Raw genomic sequence first — 20,787 nt, forward strand, 5'->3', positions numbered from 1 at the left:
CAAGAATTAACCCTAACATAAACTACAGACTTTGGGTAATAATGTTGTTCTCTAATTGTAACAATTCTGGTGGGGGATGTTGATAGTGGGGGAGGCTATGAAATAGGTTTTGGAATTCAGCCTATACTTTTATTTTGAAAAGCAGTTCTATAATATCCTCTAACCATACCCCCACCAAAATTACATAGAGATATTTATCTTAATAATAAGTGATTAAAAGATATGGTGTAGAGGAAAGAATATCAGTCCAAAGTGTGGGCATTTAAACATCTGTTCCCCAGGGTGCCTGGGTGGCAAGGATGGTTAAGCGACCGATTCTTGGCTTCAGTTCAGGTCATGATCTCAGGGTGGTGAGACAGCACCCACCTCAGGCTCTGCACTAAGCACAGAATCTGCTTTAGATTCTCTCTCCTTCTCCCTTTGCCCTCCTGCTTATGCACTCTCCCAATCTTTCTCTAAAATAAATAAATAAATCTTTAAAAAAAAATAAAATTCTGTTCCTACCTCTCCAATGGGCTAAAAATGCTATCTTAGGTGATTTTGCAGCTTCATGCTATAGATTTGGAAACTGAGGGTCAAAGAAATTTCCATCTAACAGTGTCTAAAATGTTAAGCCCTATTCTCCTCTGTGGCAATATATGACACCGAGAATATTGTAAGTTTCTAAAATATAAACATTCCTCCTCTAGCCATGTTTAAACAAGACACAGACACATAAAGATAAGAGGCGGACAACTAATACCCATATTATCTAAATAGTTCAAGAAGGTAATCATAATTCTACTATACTTCATTTATCAATATTAATGACTATTTTTAAAGATTTAAATTGCACATAATGGCTGTGTTACATGTCTATTATATAAATTGTAGGACTAGTCGCTAGTTTCAATATTCTATTTCTGAAAATATTAAACTGCATTTCCCATAATAAATCATATTTATTTGATACAGAGGACATCCTCTTTGCATTGTTAAAATACATGCTTTTATTCAAATTTGCACCTTCCCTCCTTCTCCAAAACCATTATATACTTTGGTTTATAAAATACTAAGCGACTGCATTGCTTAGAATGTTTATAAGATACATCTCTGCCTATGGTGAGACTAGTCCTGAGAAGCAGATTTTTTAAAACTGGCTATTATACATTTAACATTCTCACTAGCAGTACTGAGCTATCCCTCAGAGTAGACTTCCAATATGAGATACAGATGAAGACTTAACACTTTGGGAAATACCTTTCTAACCCTTGAGGGTAAGCCACAATCTTTGTCCTTGAGAAAGCTCTTCTAATGACTACTGAGTATTACTCAGGGTTTGTCAACTGCCTTATTATTTTTAACCTTAGTACTACATTATACTAGTTAATGTCTTCATTTTCTTCACCATACAGTTTCCTGCATTTTGAACCCATTGTTGACTACTATATTATCCCCTACACATTCATCTCCTTCACTCAGATGAAAACTCTCTCTTGGTAAGAAATTGAAACTTATGAATTTTTATATTATTTTGAGGATCTAGTAGAGTGTTCTGTATACAATATATACTCAGAATATGTTAGGGCAAAGCTTCAAATTTCCTTTTTTATTTTTCTTATTTTATTTATTTATTCATGAGAGACACACACACAGAGAGAGAGAGAGAGAGAGAGAGAGAGAGCCAGAGACACAGGCAGAGGGAAAAGTAGGTTCCATGCAGGAACCAGACGTGGGACACGATCCCGAGATTCCAGGATCAGCCCTGAGCCAAAGGCAAGCGGTAAACCACTGAACCACCCAGGCGTCCCTTCAAATTTCCTTTAAAAGAAACATTGCTTTTGTTTGTTTGTGAATTCAAACGTTTGCATATAGACCCTAATTTGAATGTAAGAATAGTGTGTATTCACATGTATGATTTCCAAGTATTTTGCTATGGTGACTGTCCAAAGGATCTGCTTTTTTTTTATATATATATATATATATTTTGACTGATCAAATATATAAATAACTTGAGCTAAAATATGAATAAATGTCAAAGCAATAAAATATCTCTTTCTAAAAAAAGAAATTATGAATTTAAGCACTGCATTTTTGCTTACTTCTTATATGGAAACACGTACATTTTAATTATTTAATAGGATGAATCATTGGATCTTGAACATAGTAAATACTTGTAAATATTCATTAACAATATCAATGACTTTATATCATGAAAAATAAACACCAGAACCATAGACAAACATCAAATCAATCAGTCTATCTTGCTATACTATGTATTGCTCTTTAGGTCTATTTTGAAGATGACATTTAAAAATCAGATACTGTAAATAGACTGTACTGTAGAACTTGAGCACTTTTTTCCTTAGAAAATAAATTTTCCTCCCCACCATTTTGTTGAATACAAATACAGCTTCTATACTACATAAAGATCTATTTTAATTTAAAGAATGTAATTAATACTTTTATTGACTATCACTTGCAAAATGCAATAAGTATGACCTATCGACAGTCATCAGTTAATGTATGGATCAATACCGTTTGGTAGAAATTCACTTACTGATGAAGAAATGAGCAATGCTGATCAAATTAAAAAGAGGAATCTCATTTGTCTTGAATTTTCTTAACAAATCTAGGACATATAACAAACTGCATTCTGTCACTCAAATTATTTTACAGAGCATTTGAATTTTAGAATAATATAAGTACTTTAACGTTTTGGTTTACTTTTATATATAATCAGATCTGCTAAAAAGAACAATCTACACTAATTATCAGTTTGTCAGAGACTCTCACAGCTCTAAATATTATAAAAACCTGAGAGTTCAAGTCTAATATTATCTATCAAAAATTAATTCTCAGAAGTAAAGAAAAAAATAGATTCCCATTTCTCTATCCAGTAATGGCTATTCACTTCTCAAATTATTCTTCATTATCAAGCAAATAATAATTGTAGCAATATTAATTTTCTCTAATCTCACAAACATATAGCTGAGTTAACATTTCTATATGACAATGTCATTAGTGAGAATTTTAAAAATAGCCTCAGTAGAAGGAACATAGAAAGGATGTGGCATTTCTGAAGATCTCTTTGAGGAAGAAGGATATTAGAGAGAAGCTTAGGTTGACCTAAACAGACTTAATGTAAAAAGAACTGCTACAAATTTTTTTTCAATAAAAGGCTTAATAGTTTGTAAGTTTTGCTATATATCATTATCATCAGAAATTCAGTGCTCATATATTCCCAATAATTTGATATATTTTAACACACTTTAACACAGATTGCATGTGATACTGTACCAAGTGGTATACTTATTTGTGCAAGATAATTTATAATTTTTTATTCTCTACATGCTAGTGGTGAATCTGATTGCCAGCTACATTGGCATCATTTAAACATTCCATAAAAATCTCTAGCAACTCTGGAAAACAGAGCCATCATTTGAGGTGAGATACCTGTGAAACGCAATTAGAATAAGAAAACCAGGTTTTTAAAAGACACATTGAATTTTGTGAATGAAGGAAAATTCATCTATTTTCCTTAATGTATATTCATAGGTGCTTTCATTCTTAAAACCATCACAAGACTTCTGGTTTTTGGTCCATCTTGTGAGAAGCTTGTAAATCATCCCTCCCTTCTTCATAAACATAAAAAGCTGAACAGACTAAGAATCCAGAACTCTTCTTAGATAGGTCAGAGAATTGAGGTCACAGGGCAAGCTGCTCTCTGCCAAATTGGAGAAACAGTCAAGTGGATACAGAGAATCACAGCTTAGACAGAAACCACTGCTGACCCACTGCATACCAGGGTGTGAAAACAAACTGTAATTGTCAAAATTCTGGAGGTCCAGTGTGGACAATCTTGAGAGTTAAAAACTCCAGAAGTATCCAGTCTTAGGGGATCATAAGTTTTACCACCAAGAATTCTACCAGGTTCTCACGATGAAGATGGGAGAAAAATCATTTTCTACTTCCAGTAGAGAGAGAGTGTAGCCCTTCTGTTATACTCCCAGAACACTATGTTGCTCATAACAAGGCCTGATCTTGAGGAAGACTATTTTGCCAGAACCCAATCAGTCTGGGAAAAAGGAAACACTCAATTCTAGCCCCATGAAGCTTTCTTGTCACATCTAAGGGCAAGGGGGACTGAGAAGCACATGTGAAGGTCACAGCCCAGAGGTAAGGCACAGACAGGCTCACTAAAAGACTAAGACCTAATCCTAAAACTATTGAAAGCTTCCCCTCCCTCCACACCTTAACCACATCAATAGGACTCCTTTATGATAACAAGGGGTTATAACTGAAAGAACTGCACATTTGAAGTCTGTTGAAAAAGTCCTAAGAAAACCCAGTGGTTGCAGGCAGGACAAAAACAAGGATATCAGGAGAAAATATAGCCTCTGACACCTATAGCAACAGGAAACAGTAAACATGGCCTAACACCTAGCCAGGTAGAAATAGTCTTATAATAAGATCTACTTATATCAATTACTTATATCCAGCCCACCACATTTGGCTATAAATATGAAATTACAAGGCATACTACAAGATGAAAAGTACAATTTGAAGAAACAGAGAAAGCACCAAAATCAGAGTCAGATATGGGAGAGAGTTTGCAATTATCAGACTACAAATTTAAAACAACTATGATTAATATGTTAAAACTTTAATAAAACAACCCCAACAATGATGACCAAAATAAAAATATACCACTTATAGTCTGTATTCCTAGGGATATTAAAATTATATTTACTCAAGCTCACAGCCTATCAGAGTAGGCATTTTATTTTAAATATTTATCATAAATATTTATTCTAAATATTTTATTAGAATGTGATAATTGATATAATATTTAGTCTCTTTCCATCTATCCTGCTGTTAGAAAGCCATAAGCTATCACATCTGTGAATTGTCAATTTTTCCTTGTGCCCACTGTTTTCATGTTGACCAAACTCTACATGCACACACAATCCTTAATCCTAACACAAATCAACTTACTTGTCTTCCAATCCATCTGCTTTGTTTCTTAAGCTCCTCTCAAATTTTATATCTTTCTGTGAATGCCATTCTTTTTAAGAGTATAAGAAACCAATGAAGTTTGACATTTCACCATGATTATGAATCTTTTAAAAACAATATCCCATTTAGTCTCAGGATTAGTTGGAAAAGGGAGGGAAAAAAATCTAAAAGGTGATATTTCAGGGACCTTATGTGTTTCCTATACTTGTTTTCAAAATAGTTTTTTCATTCTATTCTTTTATTTCAATATTTATGATTCTAACTTGACACTAATATTTCTCTCATTCCAACAGACTTTAAACATTTTCTTTGATTTTTCTATAGTTCTTCAAAATATTTTGTTCTTTCTTCGAACTAATAACTTATGTGCTATTTTCAAGGGTATACCTTGAAGTATATCTAATTTTAAATGTCTGTGATATGCATAACAGTTAAATGTTAAATTCTTTTTAATAAAGGAAATTTTATCTTTATCTTTTCTACTTATTTTAGAATATAACTAATGTATTAACAAAGTAGAAACTCCATTATCTCTTTATAGCTTTTTACCCAGACACTATCTCTTATGAAAGTAAGTTTTTGATAGTCACACAGAGAGAGACAGAGAGGCAGAGACATAGGCAGAGGGAGAAGCAGGCTCCATGCACCCAGAGCCCGACGTGGGATTCGATCCGGGGTCTCCAGGATCACGCCCTGGGCCAAAGGCAGGCACTAAACTGCTGTGCCACCCAGGGATCCCTGATAGTAAGTTTTTTTTTTTTTTTTTAAATATATATTTTTTTAATTTTTATTTATTTATGATAGAGAGAGAGAGAGAGAGAGGCAGAGACACAGGCAGAGGGAGAAGCAGGCTCCATGCACCGGGAGCCCGATGTGGGATTCGATCCCGGGTCTCCAGAATCGCGCCCTGGGCCAAAGGCAGGCGCCAAACCGCTGCGCCACCCAGGGATCCCGATAGTAAGTTTTTTAAGTTCTGTTTTAGCTTTTAAGTACTTGAGAGAGTAACTATAAAAAATCCAGTTCAAATTAATTTATTAAATGACTTACTAAAATACAGATGTATTACATCTAAGAGCATGTCTTAAAAAAGATTGTATTTATTTATTTTGAGAGAGAGATAGGGAGTTCAAGTGGGGGGAGGACAGAGGCAAAGGGAGTTCAAGTGGGGGGGAGGGACAGAGGCAAAGGGACAGAGGCAAAGGGCTTGAGAATCTCAAGCAGACTCCATGTGGAGGCCCAATGCAGGGCTCAATCCTAGGACCCTGGGATCATGACCTGAGCTGAAGTCAATAATTGGATGTTTACCTGACTGAGCCACCCAGGTGCCCTGAGAGAACACAAGTTATAATTGACTCATATTCCAATGTGAAAGCATATATCCTGGGGATTAACTACTGAAAGGAATTTTAAGGATTCTTGTCAGTAAATACTTTATGTACAATAAAATCATTTAAAAATGAGCATTTACTTTCCAATTATTTAGATTTCCATATATCAATCTTTATTGTCAGGACAATCTAGCTAAATAAAGGATTTGTTTCAGTCTTTTTCTTTCCACTGATTCTTTAAGGAAGCCATTATTGGTGTAATTTGAGGCATCATAAAATTAACTTCTTAAGACCAAATACCTCTCATGCCCAGAGGTCACAGTGCCTAAAACTCTTCCTCAAAGATTATCCTTCTGTGATCACTAAAGAAAAAAACCTTTCCCTAGGGCAAAGCCAGGAGAGAAGGATCCTAAGAAAAAGGAAGGTGACAGTTCTGGTTTAGCTTTTCTCTCTGGTAAACTCTCTCAGACAGATGAACCTTGGGGATACCCTTCAAAAGGGGAGAGTCTGACTTAAGCCCAGATTTTCTCAAATTATTTTGTTTGATAACACTTATTGACGATTTTTCTACAGAAGCAGATTCCTGCTTCTGACATTTCCTCCACATCTTCCAGCTCCAAGTGGTCTAGTTCTATTCATACTTATGTATCTTTCTTAGGTACTAGGCAGGTCTCACCTTCCTTTTAAGTCTGATTCCTTAATCTTGCCCTGGGTCATCTGACTGTCCTCTAATTATTTAGCCTTTATATCATTTTAGTCTAGACTGTCGTTTAATGATATTTATGCATATACATTTAAAATTCCTGACATTATAGTCCTACCAATTGCTATTCCCTTACTACATTCATGTACTGTGGTCAGTTTTAATAAAGATTGTGGTCAGAAGCTATCTTTTAATAGAGACATTTCTACCAAGGTAAGTCCATTCTAGTGTTAATGCAGTTTGGATCAGTCCAGACTTGCAAGGAAAGCAGATTCATCCTCCTTGGACATACAATACTCTGAGCCCAACTCTGAAAACAGTGCTATGTCCTTGGGCAAAACAGAGGTTCTGCCAAGACTCTGACAATATTAAGTAATTCCTCTACTGGCATCCTCCTTCCAAATGCATTAAAACATTAAAGGACAATATATTAAGTGACTTGCACCCTGGTGTGAATCAATTTATCAGAATGCTTTTCTCCTGAAAGGAAAGGCTGAGGGTACATGTGATGAATGGACAAGATGGGAAAGGGGAATGCTGAGGAGGAGTATGTACAGTCAGAGAAAGAGAGAAACGCTAATATAACTTCTCCAACCTAATTTCCACCAGACGATTTTCTATTATTTCCTGAATTTTAAAGACAATGAAAAAAGTATCACAACAAAACCATCAATAATCTTTACCACAAATCCAGATATGCATAAACATGTTGAGCCAAAGCCAGGTTCATTTTCTATGCATATTCCATGAACACATAAGTTGGAAATGCACTTCTCAAGTTCACTCTCACAGTGAAGTCTTGACCATCCTGTTAAACACAATTACAAAGCACATATTTAATTTTAAAAATAATAATAATAGATTATATATATATAGTTTATATATGCTTATACTATTTGCTATAATTGTACTTGATGTTTTATATAAATTATCATAGTTTATCTTCATAATCATTCTATCAGGTAGCTACTATTATAATCCCTATTTAGTAGATGAGAAAATGAAACTTGGAGAAGATAAATAATTTGTCCAGAATTACTAGTTCTGTAAAAATGGAAGCTAGCATATATAAAATAAAGTTTTGGCTTGTATCTATGGAGCCATTCTATACATTACATATCCAAATGTCTTTATTTATTTTACCCTGGAACAAAGATATAGAAAATAATGGAATAAACACATCCCATACTTCCATTTAGTATGAATGTTAAATTCAAAGGAAAGCAACTACTTCAGATTTCTAGATATAAAATGTTTCTTATAATACTTGTAGGATTTTATAGGTAGTATTTCTTAATCTGGGGCTCTATAGAATATAAATAATATGTCTAAATCAGCTGACTATCAGCTATAAGAATTCTCCTTAAACATAATGATCTCATTTGCCATACCAACAAACTGTATGCTTGTCATTTTTTTGGGGGGGAGGGGTGCCATTATTTTATCACCTACCTAGCAACCAACATTGCTAAGCTCTCTGCAAGATAATACCCAAAATATGGTTTACTAGGTACACATTAAGAACACTTCTAAAAAACCATTGATTTTTTTTCCTATGAAGGATCTATTTATAATGTCCTTAATAGGGGATGCCTGAGCGGCTCAGGGGTTGAGCCTCTGCCTTCAGCTTAGGGCGTGATCCCGGAGCCCGGAATCGAGTCCCACATCGGGCTTCCTGCAGGGAGCCTACTTTTCCCTCTGCTTCTCTCTCTCTCTGTGTCTCCATGAATAAATAAATAAAATCTTTCAAGGTAGCTGTTACTAGCTTTTTAAACTATTTTTCTATGTATTATCCAGCAGCATTTAATCTGAACTCTGGCTATTGGGAAATGAGTTCTTATTCTTGTTCCTACTTAGCAACATATTCTCACTGTTCTTCCCTGATAAATTATAAGAGAACAATTATATAAGTATTCTGGGGCACCTAGAAACGATCTAATGCAATATAGCATCGTAAGAAGAAAAATACCACACAAGTTTAAAAGATTTGGTGGAGTCCAGATCAAACTTAGAAGGAGCTCCCAAAAGACTAAATTTACCAAAAAGCACATGCAAGACTCTTTTCACTTTGTAATTCTTTCATATGATGGCTTTCTTCTGTGGGCATCTCTACTATGGAGGCTATAAAAGGTGATACAGAAAAAAACATTCTGCAGAGCTTACAAAAAGCCACGGTGACCAGTCACTCACATGGTTGAAACTCACAACATATTGTTAAGCATAAAAGCACATTCCATAAAAATATTTACATTCTGATAACTTTTCTTATAAAAGTCAAATATAAACAGACTTAGTAACATTGCTTAGAGATATACACATACGTAATAAAGCCCTAAGGAACACTAAGGGAAATGTCGAATGTAAAGTTCAGAATAGTCACTATAGGGTGGTGGCAGAATTTTAATGTGTTCAGTGAGGGATATAGAAGAGGCTGGAAATATTGCTAACTTTTTTTTCCTTGAAGCAAACAGGAGGTACACGAATGCTTACTGTATTATTTTATAAAATAAATATTCCTTGATTATATATATTCTTCTGATTGAATAGAACAATTCACAATATAGTTTAAACAATTAAAAATGATGTAGTTTTGTTCTTGCTTCTAATACTATGAAGGACATCATAAAACTTTAAACCATAAGATGGTAACTGTGAAAGAAAAAGAAATCATCATACTTGTTAAAAAGACAAGGAAGACTATATTCAAGAGTATTCTAATGAGAGAGAGAGAGATTATTGAAACAGAGGAAAAAGATTGAATTTAACTATGCTGAATCAAAGGTAGATGGGAGAATTTTCAAAAGCTGGAGTGGGCTAATGGGAAAATACTGGAGGATATTGGGCTGGGTGGAAGTTGGTCAATGTGCTTAGGACATCTTTGTTTGGTAACCTTCATTTATTGACAGGAGGCTCCTAGCTTCCCACTGAGCCTATTACGGCAGGTAGGGAGGCCATATCTCCTTCTATAATTACTTTTCAGAGGGATGGCTCCCAGGTGTTGGAAAAAGACATTTCTGGGTTGTAAAATTGGCAAGAGGCTGAAAGAAGGTTTATATCTCAAAGGGGTAGAGAAAAAAGTTACAATTACAAGTTTTCTGAAGTAACTGCTCTAAAGAAAGGGAAGTCAGGGGCCTACAGTCATGAAGCCTATCTAAAGTGTAGTTAAGCTGAGGGGAATATTAAAGATGTCTTGGTCAAAAACAACAAACTAGGATAGAAAATCAGTTAGTTAAGACTTAGAACAGAAAATAGAAAAAAAATAAAAAATAAAATTAAAAAAATAAACTTAAATTAAAAATTAAAAAAAATTATTAAAAAAGAAAATAGAAACCACTCTAGGTATTTATGCAAAAAGAATAAGATGCTTACAAAATTATTAGAAAGAAGAGCTATAGGAGTAATTCCAATAACCATAATAGATATGACTCTTTGGGAGATGCCACCTCTATCATACACAGGAAACTGAGCAACATAAAAGCCACCATCAGAATTATTCAGTTTAAGAACTCATTGCACTAATTGAGGGAAGTTTGATTACCAGGAAGCCACCAACACAGTCTCTCTGGCTGCTTCCTCCTACCCTGCAGTTAGTGATTGAACGCTAGATTGCAGAGGCTCACTGCCATTCCTTATGGTTCTGCATTTTAATACACACAAAGTCATAGACTCAGAAAATCCCACGTGTCCATGACCTTGTCTACCAGCTAAAATTTGCTAAGATATCTAGAAATGACCTCCACTAGATCCTCTAGATTTTAGGTATGTTTATTACAAGTGGAACTCAATTTATGTCACATCAGCTTCAAAGGAAGTCTAGATATTGTAGTTTTTTGTTTTCTTGTCCTTGCAATATAGGAAACCACAATAGACAGGACTGGATGCTGAGTGCCAATCATAACCGTTAAAATAGATAGACAGATGGATAAAAAAATAATATGTGGTATATTTATACAATGGAATACAACTTAGCCACTAAAAAAAAAAAAAAAAAAAAAAAAAAAGAATGAAATTTTGTCATCTGTGACAAGGATGAATCCGTCACAGCACTCCAACCAGTCTTAGGGTTAACTTGCTTCAAGTCTACACACTCCTTACTTGCTGACCTAAGTCCCTTCATCTGTAACATAATTAATTTACTTTCTTTGAGATTTGCAGACCACTAAGCTTGAGGAGTGAAGGACCAGAACCTTCCCAGGCCACAGAAGCCAGCAAGTCTGTTCAAAGCCACTTCAGGATTCTGATTAGCGTAGCAATTTTTTTGTAAAATGTTTTTCTTTTTCAGGTCACACAGATGATTTTACTAACTTCCTTTTGTGCATCTGTAAACCTTGCCCTCCTCTGCAGAAATAAAGAGTACTCCTACACATAATGAAATACGAACTGGCTCCTCCTCACTCAATATAATAATATAATGTTTATAGACGGCACCATCGAGTCTTCATGAAATTAAGAAATGTTATAGACTACTACTTCCTTTGTTGATAACTTCCCTAAACACCTTTAAAACCCTTGGGCCAGGCAGAAATTTTGGAGTTGGCTTTTGGATAAGAGTCTGCCTTCTCTCCAAGTTGCTGGCCTCATGAATAAAGCTCAAATTCCTTTCCAATCAAAAACGTGTCTCTTGAGTAATGGCCTTTCAAGGGACGGGCAGCTGAACTTGGGTTTGGTAACAGGCCTATTAAGCTAAGTAAAATAAGTCAAATGGAAAAAGACAAATAGTGTATGATTTCTACTTATGTGGAATTAGACACAAAACAAAACAAATGAACCAGGGAAATAAAAAAACTCATAGAGAAAAGACTACTGGTAAAGAAGGAAAGGAGTTGGGGGTGGATAGAATAGGTCAAGGGAGTCAACTGTATCATGATGGATATAACTAGGCTTGTGGTAGCAATCATTTTATAATGTATACAGATGTTGAATTTTAAAGCTGTATATCTAAACTTATGCAACAAAAATATTTTTACACAAATATTGATCAAAATTTGTGTCTGTTAACTGAAAAACGTGCTTTTGGTTACTAAGGGGAAGTGGAAAACAACCTATAACCCTTTACTTGCTGCTAGAAAAGATAAGATCTTTCAAACCCTTACAAAATGGAAGTTACAATGTAGATGCTTCATAAGTTTATGGAACTTATGGTAAGATTTGAATGAAAAGATTTGTGTAGGGGTGTCTGGATGGCATAGTGGTTGAGCGTCTGCCTTTGGCTCAAGGTGTGATCCTGGGGTCCTGTGCTGGGGCCTTGCAGGGAGCCTGCCTATTCCTCTGCCTACATCTCTGACTCTGTGTCTCTCATGAATAAATAAATAAAAACCTAAAAAAATAAAAAAGGAAAAGATCTGTGCAAATTGCTGAACATAGTTTGCGATAAGTTTTTTAGAAATGTTGGTTACTATTATTTGTTCCCGATACCCTGCTGAACAAACTCTATGAATGAGCTTATTTTCCAATTCTGTGAATGAAGAAACAGATATTCTGAAATGTTAAGTAAAATTACATGAGCTAATGGGCTCAGGTTGCTTCATCCAAAATAATATATCTTACCTATAATTCTATATTTAGTTAATTACAATTTTTAGGTGATTTTTACCTACAATTTTATCAGGAAACTGAGACTCAGAGAGTTTTTATAATAATGTTAAACATCTCCAAGTTACCAGGTCACAAAGCTGAGATTTGAACTTTATTCTTCCCAGATTCCAGATGTTCTTTGTTCATCACCTTACTTCTCTGAGTACCACATGGTGTTGTGTTATTTGGGGAAAGGATTTAAGTATATAAGCAATGCTTTTTAATCAGTTTCATGGGTTTTTTTTTTTTTTTTGGTTGAAAAAATAACAAAATAAATAAGATGATGTCTTTGTACTGAAGGTGGTAATAAGAAATAAGAGCAGGACAAGGGAATATAAAACAGACAAATGAAAATTCAGTGGATAAGATTTTTTTTTAAAGAAAATATTTAGAAGCAGAGAAGAAAATACCCTTTGAATCCATGTAGGTTTGATGCCCATTTGTAATAACATAACAAGATATTCAGAAAATACTGTTTGGTGGTTACCAAAAGTTTTCATTAGCAAGCCAGAAAAATAATCAAATCATTATGGTGTTAAACTCAGTATTAATCTAATATTTCATGTATAATAGAAATTAAATAAGTGCTTACTGGATAAATCACATCAAATAATGAGGGTATAAAACAAAAAAGAATTTAGATATCAAACTGTAATAAGAATAAGAACAAATTAGGCTAATTTTAAGTTGATAGCAAAACAAGTTTTTGAATACTTATACAACTGGAAACACTGACCAATTTTATACTACCATTCTCTGCCATAACATAGCAGTTATAAGAGTCTGAGTTTATTGATGAAAATAAAAGTCACTATTTGAAAGATTTATATATTTTACTTTTATTTCCTTTTCCTTCTTATCACCAAGTGATTTGCATCTAACCTGGGGAAATAAAATAAAATTAAACCTAAATCTAAAATGATTCTAACTAGTTAATATATTATACAGTAACCAAATGATATAAATTGAAAGTATTTTTTTCTTAGTCTAACTGTAGAACATGTAGAATTCATTTTTACACCTAAATCACCATGAAAATACAATAGCATATACTCTTTATTTCATATTAATTATTTCGCTTTGCATGAGTTTTGATTAAATAGAAAGATCATTATGTATCTCTCCTGTTCTGAAATAAAAGTCATACCTCTGACTGAATAATTGTGAGTACTATGGCCGATACTATTTTTGTGTGCTTCTGTATTTTCTTGCCTTAAGGATGATGCAGAATTTCTGTTTCAAAATGAATAATGTAATTTTTAAGAGCAAATTGTGTATCCAAAGTTTATATCATCACCTATATAAACACTGTTACATCCCTCCTGAGTATAAAAAGTGTGTAGGCACAGTGGCTGCCCCAGGGACTGAGAACAACTCTGGGTAAAGCATTCACATTTCCAATGCAGAGATTGTTCTCTTCACTTTCAATTTGCTTTTAATGGGATAACTATGGTTTCACTTACTGAGTGTTAAACATTTTTAATATTACACTATAAATGTGACTATTGAGGTAAAACAAGAGGAACAGTGTCTTACTTCATAAAATAACCTGGATGCTTGTATTAATACTTCCATGGAAATGAGTTCCCTACTCACTTGAATTCACTACATAGGCAGAGGATGAGCTCATTCTTTCCTGAATGCTGCTCAGGTTGCAACCTTTGTACAAGGATCTCATGTAGAGAGGATGAGTGAGTTCTGAGATCAACCTTGTCAAGCATAGTACCTAATTAGCTTGGAGGAAAGGGTACAACAATCTAATTTGTCGGGAGGGGCTTGTGCTAACTATGGCCCTGTCTGTGATTTATATCTCTCTTTGGACTAACAAGTTGAGGAGATGGAGATAAAGGGATAAATTACAAATTTTCAGGTACAGAGTAAGAGCCACCTAAGATTTTGACCATGGAGGAAGAGTTGTTACATGAAGACATAACAATTCTGATATTGGCAACACGATGTGAATCTGAGATTTCCAACTGATGAAAATAGAATATGAGAAAAGTTTATAGTGCATAACTAATTTAAAGACAGAGGTAAATACTTGGTGAAGGTAGGTTTCTATTAGGTACCATGAAAGGTAAGGATGATGGCATGTTTTAGACCAGAGCTTAAGAATTATTAACATTATTTAAGGCTGGTTTCCTCCATGGATAAGAGAGGAGTGGACCAGTATAAACCAAAGGAATTAGAACTTTGTGTCTTTCTACGACATTTGGGAAAATGCAAGTTGATATGAACTATACAGAAAAGTGGTAAGTTCTCAGTTATCAGTTTTTGCTTATCAAGCTTTTCACGAGTTAATGAGACAAATGTGGGTGAGTAACCTTCCTGAAAAAGTCTCATAGAGGTTAGAATTGCTAACATCTAAGCTGCAAAACACTGATGGATCTTACTGGTGAAGCTCCTTTTTTAAAAAATGGTTGTTTATTTTATTTATTTTTTATTCTAGTTAGAACATTTAAAATGATATCTGTCCTTTTAGAAAAATCTTATGTGTATAATATAGTACTATTAAATAGGCACAATGTTATACAATAGTTCTAGAGAACTTAACTAGCATAACTGAAACTTTATGGGAAGTTGCTATTCAGTGAAGGCCCTTCTTTGGAGAGCATAAGAAATGAGGATGTAACACCAGGCCAGACTTCCTGGCTCTGAATCTCAGCTTTGCCCCTAATGTGCTATGGAAGATTATTTCTCGACTGTTATCATAAGGTTATGTTCACTGCATATGGTAGTGACAATAAGCGTTTTAAATGTTCAGACTTCAATAAAGGCATTTTTGCTTAAAAGAGGCAAAACTTTTTTTAAAGACTTTATGTAGTTATTTGAATGAGAACACAAGCGGGGTAGGGTGGAGGAGAGGGACAGAGCAAGAGGGACCAGCAGGCTCCCTGAGGAGCAGGGAGCCTGACACAGGGCTCGATCCCAGGACTCTGGGTTCATGACCTGAGCTGAAGGCAGATGCTTATCTGACTGAGCCACCCAGGTGCCCCTAAAGAGGCAAAACTTTTAGAGTCATTCATTCTTTTTATATCAGAGAATTGCAATGTTTATTCTACCTATTTTATCTGTAAGAGTTATAGTTTTATGTAGAGGTGGCTATTTCAACATTCAGGTAGAAATGTTTTCAGATGCTCTATCTGACCAAAAAAAAAAAAAAAAAAAAAGCCTAGTATCAATATGGGGTATTCCAAAACAGAGTACACTGAGTGAATGTTGAACATGTCAACAACACATCAATGATACTCAGTTGATAAGTATTCACTAGTTTGTTAACTTCACATATACAGAAGCCCTAATACCCACAAGGCTGCCTGGCTGTTATTCCCTCAGGGGATCCAAATAACCAGAGACTCAGAATCCTGGGTTTCCACAACCAGTCTCAAGTCTTCAATGGAGTCTGTAAATAGAGAGAATTCTTTTTTGGTAGCCAAAAATATCCCACATATATTCCTGCAAGATTATAACTTCTCAAGGAAATTCAGGCATTCACTATGATGTACCTGACTGTTCAAGATAGGATGAGTGACAGAAGACACAGCAACAAAGTAAAAAATCTGCAAAGTTAGAAAACTAGAAGAAAGAGAGGGAAAAAAGATGCATGGACACAAGTTGTTTATATTGATGTATACTTAAAAAGAATATGGCCAAAGGCTGAAATGGCCAAAGCATCAATTATTAATGAAAAAGTTTTCCCTGAATAAAATCAGTGTACTCATCTTGTCCATCTCTGTAGTGACCATTGTTAGAGGTAATAATAATGTCAATATTAATAAGAGCTAACATTTACAAAGGACTTGCTGTGTGCCTGGCACAACGGACATAAAGATCATAATTATGAAGTTTACATAGATGTAGAAAATGGCTATAGTGAGTTATACTCTAAGCAGCAGGATTTCTTGCTAATAGACTGATTTCTTACTAGTCTCACAGAACATCCATTTCAAAAAAACAGAACATGAATTTCATATTTTTAAGTGTGCTCATTGCTTAAAACTTAGCTGATAACCAACAACATTATTGGTGAAGCACATTGTCAAGTTCATATTAGATACACATACATACATAAACATATATTTTGTAAATAAAGTATGCATGATTATATTTTTTCAATAATTACCTTGTTGACATTTGCAAATATATCCATTGATGTGATCTTCACACTTTGTACCTTTTAGACGTAGTGATGAAGAACATTCATTTATATAAATTTTACAAAATTGTCCAGAAAATCCAGGAACACATCTAAGAAAGAAAAGTAAAAAATATATAAATATATACATGTAATATGCATGATCCTGTACTATGGAGTTAATATTTGTCATATTTGAATAAAATTAAGCACATGAAGTAGTTTTTCATTAAGGTTGATTTATGAGAGCTAATTTAGTTGATATTCACCAGTGTCTTCAATGAAATTAAGGCCCATTAACAAAAAGCAACCAGAAACAAGGAAGGAGAACAACAACAAAAAAATGCTCATGTATCATAGAGCTCAGTCATTCTAGATTTAATTCTTTCCATTTTATTTCAAATATATGTAGCTTGATAATACATATATTTTAAAGTATCTATTATCTATGCCTGTATTATAAAGAACATTGACTAAAATTGATTATAAGATAGTTAATAAACTTTTATAATAGTGAAAACCTTGATAATTTTATAAAATATTTCAAAAATATTTATTTTTTATTGAAATTCCACTTAGTCAAAATATAGTTTAACATTAATTTCAAGTGTGCAGTATAGTGATGCAACACTTCCATACACCAACCAGACTCATCACAAGTGCATTTTTTAATCCCCATCACCTATTTAAATCATCCCCCACCCACCTTCCCTCTGCTAACCATCAATTTGTTTACTGTAGTTAAGAGGTTATTTCTTGATTTGCCTCTCTTTTTTTCCTCTATGATTGTTTCCTAAATTCCACATATGAATGAAATCATATGGTATTTGTCTTTCTCTGACTGCCTTCTTTCACTTAGCATAATACTAAGCATTTCACGGGCAGCCTGGGTGGCTCAGCAGTTTAGCACTGCCTTCCGCCCAGGGTGTGATCCTGGAGACCCAGGATCAAGTCCCACGTCGGGCTCCCTGCATGGAGCCTGCTTCTCCCTCTGCCTGTGACTCTGTCTCTCTCTCCTCTCTGTGTATTCTCATAAATAAATAAATAAATAAATAAATAAATAAATAAATAAATAAATATTAAGCATTTCACTTAGCATAATACTCTCTAGTTCCATCCCCACTGTTGCAAATGGCAAAATTTCATTCTTTTTTATGGTTGAGTAATATTCCATTGTGTGTGCATGCATGCACAACACATATATCACATCTTACTTATTCACACAAATATTTAATTACAAGATGATTCCTTAGTGAACCCTCTTACCCTAAAACTTGAGCAGAATTAAATTTATAAAATAATTTTAATTTTAGCATATAATTGAAACCAACATAGTTGGTTTGATAAGGTCAACTAATTCTTGGCTTGATAGTAATATTACCTTTCACCTTGGAATTCTCTCATTCAAATGTGTTTTCTGAGATGCAGCAACACACAGCTGTACTTTGCCTTGAAATTATATTGAACTGTGGTCCCAAAACACTATGTCCAAGTCCTAATGGTTGATAACTGTGAATGTGACCTTATTTGGAAAAAAAAGTTCTTTACAGTGTAACTAAGTTAAGGATCTTGAGAAGAGGTCACCTTCCATTAACTGGTTGGACCCTAAATTCAAAGGCAAGTCTCCTTATAAAAGTGGAGACACACAATGGGGAAGGGCTTGTAAAGAAGGTGGAGGCTGGTGTCATGTAGCCCCAAGTCAAGGAATACCTAGAGCTTCTAGAAGCTAAAAGAGAAAAAGTAGGATTTTTCTCTAGCACCTATAGAGAGAATGTGGCCTTGCTGACACTATGATTTTAGATATCTGTTCTCCACAAGTGTGGCCAAATAAATTTCTGTTGTTATAAGCCACCAAGTTTGCAGTAATTTGTCATGCCATCCCTAGGAAACTAATACAGAGAATGACTGTGAATGCATCTGATGTGTTTTCTCTCCAGATGTTGTTTTAGGACTAATTTTATACAAACCACTTAGATGTCAGTTGTTAGACCATGATCTAAGACGTGATGGAGGATCTACAAACAATGATTAAAGTACAATGTTCAGGAGAGGGATTTACATATTTACTGAGTGTCTACAACATGACAGATCTTTTCTGAATGGGAAGGCATATAAAGAAAAGTAAAATTTTCTGTCTGCCTTCAAAAAATAACCAGCCTAATTGGGAAAAACAGACAAGTAGCAAATTGAATAATGTAACTAATATTATAACTAATAACTAATATAAAAAATAAAGTATAAAATAAAACATAAGGATGGTGGCATTCCTAGCATTAGGAAGGTATATGCAATGGTGAAAGTAAGAAGAGTATAGCTAAATCCAGAAATTAAAGGAAATTCTAAATGTCTGACAAATAATGTGTGAAGGCAAGTCTGGGGTGATACTAGGAAAAAGGATAGATTAATAAATGGGGATAAGCATTATATAATTATGGATCACAATTTTTATAATGGCTAATATTTACTGAAAAGTTATTTGAAAGTAACTTTTTTTTAAGGTCATAGCACTAGTAAATAATATAGGTGGAATTTAAAACCAGAAAATGTTACTGCTTTGTACGCAACCTATGTCCATTGGCCAAATTTGGCTCTTTTTTTATTTCCAGCGCCTAGTCTTACCCAGCCAAAGCTAAAAAAATAACCATGTTAAAGAATCAAACATATTCCAGCAATCCTACTATGCTAGATCCTTGCTGAAACTAATTGAAGACTCCTGACCAATGAACAATACCTGATTTAATGATGTATGGATTAATGAACTCATTTTTCACTATGAGGTAAAATCCTCAATAATGAATTACCACTGAGACCATAAACCTTCTTCTCTTTGTAGCAACTAGAAACTTAATCCCTTTTAGAGGAAATTCTCCATTGGTGGTGTGCCCCTATGGAAAAGAAATAAACTTAGAGCTCATTGTGTTCATCACTGAAGTTTTCATTGCCTTTCCTTTAATATTATAAATTATTCTTCAAAAATGCTCTATCAATTTAGGTACTTTCTTTTTTTTTTTTTTTTCAAGTTTGACAGTTGCTAGCATTGTAAGAAATGCCTATTTGTCCTCATTTTAATCCATCGCAATACTAATAATGTTCTTAATTTCCCGTGTAAAGAAAAAAAAAAAACTAAATGCCTGGGGCGTGTGGGTGGCCCAGTTGGTTAACCAGTTAACTCTCTGTCTTCTGCATAAATCATAATCCTGGAGTTCTGAAATTGAGCCCTGCACCAGACTCTCTGGTCAACAGGGAATCTGCTTCTCCCTCTGCCCTTCCCCCTGCTCATGCACACTCTCTAGCTCATTCTGTCAAATAAAGAAATAAAATATTAAAAAAAAACTATATGCCTTATAGTTTTTTTAAGGAGATAGCTTTAAAAATTGTTTAATACTTTTACTTAGAATAACTTTAGATTTATAGAAAGTTTATAGAAAAGTTGTAGATGTAGTTAAGAGTTTTCATATACTCCATAACCAGCTTCCTTTATTGTTTACATCTTACATTAATATGATACATTTGTCATAATTAATGATATAATGTTGGTACGTTATTATTACTTAAAGTGCATGTATTATGGAAATTTCCTTAAATTTTACCTAATGTCTTTTTTTTTTCTATTTCAGGATCTTATCCAGGATACCACATTACATTTAATTGCCATATCTCCTTAGTCCTCTGGACTGTGATAGTTTCTCAGACTTTTCAAAATCTCTAGAATTTTGAGGAATATTGGTTAAATCTATTGTACACTGTCTCTCAGCTTGGGCTTGTTTGATGGTGTTCTTGTGGTTATACTGGTGATATGGATTTTGGGGATAAAGATCATAGCAAAAATTCATTTTCATCAAGTCACATCAAGTATACCCTTTAAAGCAAGTGGATATACACATCCCACACTTAAGGATTGAAGAGTTATGCTCTATATCCTTAAGGGGCAAGTATCTACAACATAATTTGAAATGTATATTACAAACTTCATTATATAATAAACTTTGCTGGGATTTTGAGTGGTATTGCTTTGAATCTATAGATCAAATTGGGCAGAAAAAGGTTGG

General features: G+C 34.2%; 1 protein-coding gene across 1 annotated transcript in view; it reads right to left on the reverse strand.

Moving 5' to 3' along the window:
* The window catches only part of LOC112914100 (eyes shut homolog), a 1,106,577-nt gene that overhangs the window by 742,372 nt on the left and 343,418 nt on the right, over positions 1–20,787 (reverse strand). The window contains 2 exon segments of the mRNA XM_072749029.1: positions 7,713–7,837; positions 16,727–16,851. Of these exon segments, the coding sequence (XP_072605130.1) occupies positions 7,713–7,837; positions 16,727–16,851 (250 nt within the window).

Source organism: Vulpes vulpes, chromosome 1, assembly GCF_048418805.1.
Source record: "Vulpes vulpes isolate BD-2025 chromosome 1, VulVul3, whole genome shotgun sequence".
NCBI lineage: Eukaryota > Metazoa > Chordata > Mammalia > Carnivora > Canidae > Vulpes > Vulpes vulpes.